The sequence below is a fragment of the Salvelinus sp. IW2-2015 genome, unplaced genomic scaffold, assembly GCF_002910315.2.
Source record: "Salvelinus sp. IW2-2015 unplaced genomic scaffold, ASM291031v2 Un_scaffold789, whole genome shotgun sequence".
Taxonomy (NCBI): Eukaryota; Metazoa; Chordata; class Actinopteri; order Salmoniformes; family Salmonidae; genus Salvelinus; species Salvelinus sp. IW2-2015.
In genome coordinates this window covers 489,979-497,618 of record NW_019942614.1, presented here as the reverse complement: position 1 = coordinate 497,618, position 7,640 = coordinate 489,979, and the positions used below count along the sequence as shown (strand labels likewise).

At 44.8% G+C, this 7,640-nt stretch overlaps 2 protein-coding genes across 2 annotated transcripts in view; one reads left to right on the top strand and one right to left on the bottom strand.

The window, feature by feature from the left end:
- Positions 1-790, top strand: part of LOC112068925 (flotillin-1-like) — a 6,152-nt gene extending 5,362 nt beyond the window's left edge. Inside the window, exons 3-4 of the mRNA XM_070438333.1 lie at positions 458-628; positions 746-790. Of these exons, the coding sequence (XP_070294434.1) occupies positions 458-628; positions 746-790 (216 nt within the window). The remainder of the gene's footprint in view (positions 1-457; positions 629-745) is intronic.
- Positions 1-7,640, bottom strand: part of limd1a (LIM domains containing 1a) — a 60,845-nt gene that overhangs the window by 47,502 nt on the left and 5,703 nt on the right. The gene's annotated exons all lie outside the window — the stretch shown is intronic.

Genomic DNA, 7,640 nt, shown 5'->3' with positions numbered 1-7,640 from the left:
CTACTAGAGACTGGAGGAGCACTGGTTCTACTAGAGACTGGGAGGAGCACTGGTTCTACTAGAGACTGGGAGGAGACTGGTTCTACTAGAGGACTGGGAGGAGGACTGGTTCTACTAGAGACTGGGAGGAGGACTGGTTCTACTAGAGACTGGGAGGAGGGACTGGTTCTACTAGAGACTGGGAGGAGGACTGGTTCTACTAGAGACTGGGAGGTGCACGGATAGGGAGAAGGACTTGATGGGAAAGCAATTCAGTAGATATGGAGAGTTTACGCGGATGGATGGAGAGATGAAGAGATTGGCTTGATGGATGCATAAATGGTCAGATTCAGTGTATTTAAGGATAGCTGGATGACAGATTGATTAGATGACAGACGGACATGTAGTGTACTGTTACTGCAGTCCTGTCTGCTGCTGTTCTCTTCCTGAAGCTGCCATCACTCCTCCTGTCCTCTAGATAGCAGAGGAGATCAGCAGGCCCCTCTCCATGGCTCAGAAGGTTACCATGGTTTCCAGCGGCGGGGGTGAGGTGGGCGCGGCCAAGCTGACCGGAGAGGTTCTGAACATCATGACCAGACTACCAGCTGCCGTGGAGAAACTCACTGGAATCAGCATCTCACAGGTGTGTGTGTGTGTGTGTGTTTGGAAGAGAGAGGAAAATAGTATTTGTTGTGTGTGTGTGCATATACAGTATGTGAACATATTTGTCAACAAACACTGACATTCTCTCCCCTTCTTTCCACAGGTTTGCCTGTCGCCCGAATGGGCTGAGATTGGAGCCAGTGACTGAGACAGTCTGCACCGTCAGACCAGGAACTCCATACTGCCTCCTTGTGCCTATAATTACTATTACCTAGTGTAGTTGTCTGCATGCCTGTCTGCCTGCCTGTCTGCATGTCTGTCTGGCATGTCTGTCTGCATGCCTGTCTGCATGCCTGTCTGCATGCCTGTCTGCATGCCTGTCTGCATGCCTGTCTCCTTAGGGCATGTCTCAACACTCTTATTTGGCCTCCCTCTTGCTTCCTGGTCCTTGTTGGCACTGATCGAAAACAGAGGATGGTTCCAAGCTGTATGTTGTCGGCCTACTGGGGGAGTTAGTGTCTCCTGGTCATTTATAACTGTTAGTTCAGCTTGGATGAAGGAAAGAAAAGCACTTTGGACTAGCATGACACAGCCTTCGTATTCTGGTAGTAACTCGGCCTCCTCCACCATTCTCTACTCTCTTTCCCCGTCCGTTATTCAGTGTTTTTAATCCCTGCTTCAAGCCTGCCTTTCTGTCTCCCTCTTACAGGTTTGGGTCCATATAAACTGTTCCACTGTCACATAGTTGTGTTTTATTTGAAATTCATAGAATGTTATTTCATTGGGATGTGGTTGTGTTTGAGAAAATGTTTTCATTCTCAGTGCCTTTTCATTGTACATAGGAAATAATAGTGTGTCATATGAGGTCGTCCATGTCATTGTTGGGTTTGTCAGCTGATTGTTTTGTCAACATTTGCAGTTGTTCTAGAAGGTTCCCAGCATTGGAAGCTTGCTTAGTTGCTATCAATTGCTTTGCAAATGAAGAAATGCTTTTTACTTTCACTGGGGAAAAATGAAGATATGTCCACAATCAGAATTTAAATAATGTAGTCATGTTATTTATACATAAACATGTTCTATCTTGCTTGTTGACTTCTGCATCTCTGTGCATGTCTTATAGCATTCTAGTACCTCTGTCTACCACCTTATGGACAAAGTAGTGTTTCCACTATGTGCTCCCCTGACAGTAAGTCCTAGATGGCTATCTACTAGTATCTCTAAGATGACCCTCTAGAATGGCCAGTGCCTTGTTTTAAAGTCTAATTAATCATATCAGTACAAGCCATATTACAGTAGAAGCCAATTACATACAAAAAAACAGCATCATCTGCAAGTCTGTGTTTTAAGATTTGTGGGCTTTTTGCCATGACTCTGCCATTTGTGGGGGATGAGATCACAAACTACATGATGGGTTGGCACTTAACCTCTTCTATGGTGTTGGTACAATACTGGCATAGACACAATCAATGGAGTACCGACTCTGATGGTACCTAATCTAATTACCAAAGGAACTACAGATTCTCTGTTACTATATCTCTCTCTTTTGGCTGGTGGTGTAATTGTACAGGCTGGTGGTGTTAATGGTACAGGCTGGTGGTGTTAATGGCACAGGCTGGTGGTGTTAATGGTACAGGCTGGTGGTGTAATGGTACAGGCTGGTGGTGTTAATGGCACAGGCTGGTGGTGTAATGGTGTGGGGAATGTTTTCCTTGCACACGAGTAGGTCCCTTGAAACCAATTGAGCAACGTTTCCARGCCCTGAAGAATTCAGGCTGTTCTGGAGGCAAAGGGGGGTCCGACCCGGTACTAGATGGGTGTACCTAATAAACTGAATGTACACGGAGTATACAACACATTAGAAACACCTGCTCTTTCCATGACATAGACTGACCAGGTGAATCCAGGTAAAAACTATGATCCCTTATTGATGTCACTTATTAAATCCACTTCAATCAGTGTAGATGAAGGGGAGGAGACAGGTTAAAGAAGGATTTTTGAGACACGGATTGTGTATGTGTGCCATTCAGAGGGTGAATGTGTCACGCCCTGATCTGTTTCACCTGTCCTTGTGCTTGTCCTTGTGACAGTTCGTCCTGTTTGTCAAGCTTACCAGCATGTGTCCTGTCAGCTCCTGTCTCTTCCCATCCCTGAGCCTGCCTGCCGTCCTGTACCTTTGCCCCTACTCTGGATTATCGACCTCTGCCTGACCTGGGCCTGTCTGCCGTCCTGTACCTTTGCCCCTACTCTGGATTACCGACCTCTGCCTGCCTTGACCTGTCGTTTGTCTGCCCTTGTTGTTACAATAAACATTGTTACTTCACACAGTCTGCACTTGGGTCTTACCTTGATACCTGATAGAATGGGCAAGACAGATGATTGAAGTGCCTTTGAACGGGGTATGGTAGTAGGTGCCAGGCGCATCGGTTTGTGTCAATAACTGCAACACTGCTGGGTTTTTCCACGCTCAAGAATGGTCCACCACCGAAAGGACATCAAGCCAACTTGACACAACTGTGGGAAGCATTTGAGTCAACATGGGTCAGCATCCCTGTGGAACGCTTTCAACACCTTGTAGAGTCCATGCCCCAACGAATTGAGGCTGTTTTAAGTGTATATACTCAATTGAATCAACATCTCCTGTTAACTACAACACAGTCCTCTAGTCTGGCCTTATAACCTATGACTGGCTTTAAGCCATATGTACTGCCTATCATGACTCTCAGATACTAACACAATACAGGAATACCTCTGATACTTTAACACAATATAGGAACACCTCTGATACTGTAACACAATATAGGAATACCTCTGATACTGTAAAACAATATAGGAATACCTCTGATACTGTAACACAATACAGGAATACCTCTGATACTGTAACACAATATAGGAATACCTCTGATACTGTAAAATAATATAGGAATGAGCTATATACACACCTTATTGAATTAACCCTCCACTCAAAATGACAATAAACCACTGTAGCCTACAGCACAGCCACATCTACCTATCCCCTTATATCACAATGTCTGGAGATTAAGGGCCTACTCCTCTCATCATGTGTTCCTCCCTCCTCTCCTCTCCTCTTCCTCTACCCCTCCTCTTCCTCTACCCCTCCTCTCCTCTTCCTCTACCCCTCCTCTCCTCTTCCTCTACCCCTCCTCTCCTCTCCTCCAAAATCTGGCCTCAACCCTGGAATTCTAGGTTAAATCCATCATTAGACAGACTGACAGACAGTCAGTTCTACTGTATGGACTCAACAGGGTTGGGTTTGTTTAGCTCAACTTTGGTTTTACTTGGTGACTTTTCAAAACTGAGAATTGTATGATTTTCTACCAGAGTTGAAAGTCACAGCTGTTGTTTGTAATGCACATGCCATTGAAACGATAAAATGCACTGAAAAGTAAGAGGGATACATAAACAAKCAAACAAACTGGTTCCTGTTTAGGACAAACATTCTTAGGTAAAGAAGCAACATTTTCCTCCCTGATTACAGTCCCATATTCCAAAACCCCTGTGATTTTATAGGGGAGTGCTTTCTTTAACGGTTACGACGGCATGGGTGAGGGGGGAATGGAATCAAAACACAGAGCCAAAACTTCACCCCACATCCTCCCCCTCACCTTGCAACCCCAAACACCAGCCCAGCGCCGCCTGTCAAAAAGTCACTGCTTCCCAATGCTTCACAACAAGCCTCTTTCATAAACTCCACAATTCTGTACAGAACTTGATATTAGCGTAGTTGACTTTCATGTTAGAAGCCAAATAAGACTACTGCCACTTAGTAATGAGTCCTTATGGTAGTATAGTTATGTTTTGTGTGTCTATCAATATAGGCAGTAATTGAATCCAAGCCTAGGACATTATGAAATCACATCAACACTGCTCCACCGCAAACAGCAGCCTAACATCACAAGACATTCTCCATACAACTAACAACATTACTTAATACAACCGATCAAACACTGAAGCAAGGCCCAGGCCCAGACACCGAGAGAGATAAAAGAGGGAGGAGAGAGAGGAGAGACGATGCACACACACACACACAAAGGCTTCTGCAGGACTTTGTCAGGGGTACAGATTGAGTGCCAAAGCAGAAGCCAAGACACCCTGGGAAGAGTTAAGGGAAACTGTCCACGTAAACAGACAGAACTACAGCCTGATAGGAAGAAGCCATCCTTAATCACAACACAAACAAAGTCATCAATCTACTATCTGTGTGTGTGTGTGTGTTGTGTGTGTGTGTGTGTGTGTGTGTGTGTGGTGTGTGTGTGTGTGTGTGTGTGTGTGCGTGCGTGCGTGCGTGCGTGGTGCGTGTGCGCGCGTGCGTGTGCGCGCGCGCGTGTGTGTTGTGGCATGCGTGCGTGTAGTGGGGACAGTGATCCCCTCCAACCCTGCTGTCCTGTCCCACCACTCACTTTCTGTCTGACCCTCCCACCCATAAAATCTGATCTCCGCTCTGCCTCTCTTCCGTGCTCTTACATCTCGCCTCTCTCTCTTACAAGCAAAAGGCGCCACAAAAGGTTCTATAAATTAGCCGCGAAAGCCCCTTCTGCATAATCTAATCATTTATGAAACTAAGTGTCTCCCCACAACCCGCCTTATATATTCTAGCCCGTCCCTCCTCCAGACATTCCTGCTTGTTCCCCTGGTGCCAGCCGTTTGGCAGCACACGTCAGTTTCAGACATCTAGCTGCAGCTCTTGCCAATCAGAACAGAGAGTATATGATATGAGAGACGCCACCTAAGCTGGCTGGAACCACTAGGCATGGATCTGAAATGGACCTATCCCTATACAGTGCACTACTATACTGGGCCCTGGTCACAAGTAGTGCACAATAGAGAATAGGGTATCATTTTGGAGGGTGACCCATTATGAGGCTTTAGGATGGCCAAATAATTGTCCCTTGTTACATTGAACCTACTAAATCCATAGGTTAATATGCCCCCAGTGTAAAATATGGCCTTGACATACTTATAGTCTATCGTCCATTGGTAAATAAATATACTGTATCATACAATTAGGCAATCCTTTAATAAATGACCCAAATATTGAACTGATAAACCCTGGAATAAGCAATCATTCCATAGTATTATGGTTCTTCATTTAGCCATAGTTTTAGGGCTGGTAATGAGTATTAGCTCAATCAAAATCTGGCCTTAATGCCCATAATATTCTTAAACTTCACCCGCACACAGCCACCCCTCGGCGCCGTGTTCCTCTCTAGGTTTTCTTCCTAGGACCTGGCTTTCCAGGGATTTCCCTAGCCATGCTTGCGCTTTGAGTATCAGACCTATGGATCAGCTGAGAGAATACTCTCTCCTTTCAGTGGAAACAAGCAGGTCAGGGATGGAGTCTCATTCAGTTCAGTATGTTAGACCAAGGCCAGGAACTGCCAGTCTGTCTTCACGCAGGCTATTTTCTGCACGACAGCATGGACGCAGAAAAGTGAGTGGTGCTGCTGGGGTGGTTGTGCTGTGAGCGTGTCAGCATTACAGTGATTGTCACTACACAAAGGTTCTACCATTTCCACTGCGGCCCCACAGGAATTAAACATGTTAAATGTGTGCTTATGAATCTGTGTGGGTGGTGTTCACATGACAGCGACATGCCCCAGCAACATCTTCCTTACATTACTGATGAGTGGTCTGGGACGGGTTTGCATGACAATCCTGACTGACATCGTTTCGCAGGAAATCTTTTACGAGGCGCGTGAGATGCTTTACTGACCGAAGGACAAGTGCACGCTCTCTCCTCTCTCTCTTCTCTCTCTCTCTTCTCTCTCTCTCTCTTCTTCTCCTCTCTCTCTCTCTCTCTCTCTGTCTCTCTCTCTCTCTCTCTCGTCTCTCTCTCTCTCTCTCTCTCTCTCCTCTCTCTCTCTCTCTTCTCTCTTCTCTCTCTTCTCTCTCTCTTCTTCTCCTCTCCCTTCTCTCTTCTCTTTTTCTCTTCTCTCTCTCTCTCTCTCATCTCTCTCTCTTCTCTCTTCTCTCTCTCTCCTCTCTCTGCTCGAAATCAATTTCAATTCAATCAATTCATCAAGGGGCTTTAATTGGCATGGGAAACATGTGTTACATGCCAAAGCAGTGAGGTAGATATTTATACAAAAGTGAAATAAACAATACAAATAACACGTACACATCCCATCAGGTCACAACAGTAAGATTCAAAATGTATAAATACATATTAAATGTATAATTATGTGTTGTAACAATGTACAAATGGATAAAGCACACAAGTTAAAAAAGTAAATAAGCTGCTAAATATGGGTTGTATTTACAATGGTGTTTGTCTTCCTGGTGCCCTTTTCTTGTTGGCAAAGTCACAAATCTTGCTGCTGGGCTGATGGCACACTGTGGTGAAAGTGATTCTCCCAGTGGGAGATAGGGAGTTTATCAAAATTGATTTGTTTTCAAATTCCTTTGTGATCTGTTAATCTGAGGGAATATGTCTCTCTAATATGGTATACATTGTGGCAGAGGTTAGGAAGTGCAGCTCAGTTTCCACCTATTTGTGGGCAGGTGCACATAGCTGGTCTTCTCTTGAGACCATGTCTGCCTACGGCGGCCTTTTCTCAATAGGCATTCAATGCTGTCCTAGTCTGTATACATTTTTAAGTTGCACTTCTCAAGAGGTTCTTAGTCTGTACATAGTCAAGCGTTTTCTTAAGTTGGTCAGTCACAGTGTCAGTATTTCTGCCACGTGTACTCTGCTGTTTAGGCGCCAATAGCATTTAGTTGCTCTGTTTTTTTGTTTAATTCTTTCCAATGTGTCAAGTAATTATCTTTTGTTTTCTGCATGATTGGTTGGGTCTAAGTGGCTGTTGTCTCTGGCTCTGTGGGGTGTGTTGTTTTGTGAACAGAGCCTAGACAGCTTTGCTTAGGACTCTTCTCCAAGTTCATCTCTCCTGTAGGTGATGGCTTGTTTATGGAAGTTGGAAATCGCTTCCTTTTAGGTGGTGTAGAATTGAACCGAATAACGGCTCTTTTTCTGGATTTTGATTAATTAGTGGGTATGGCCTAATTCCGCTCTGCATGCATATTTGGTGTTTTACGTTGTA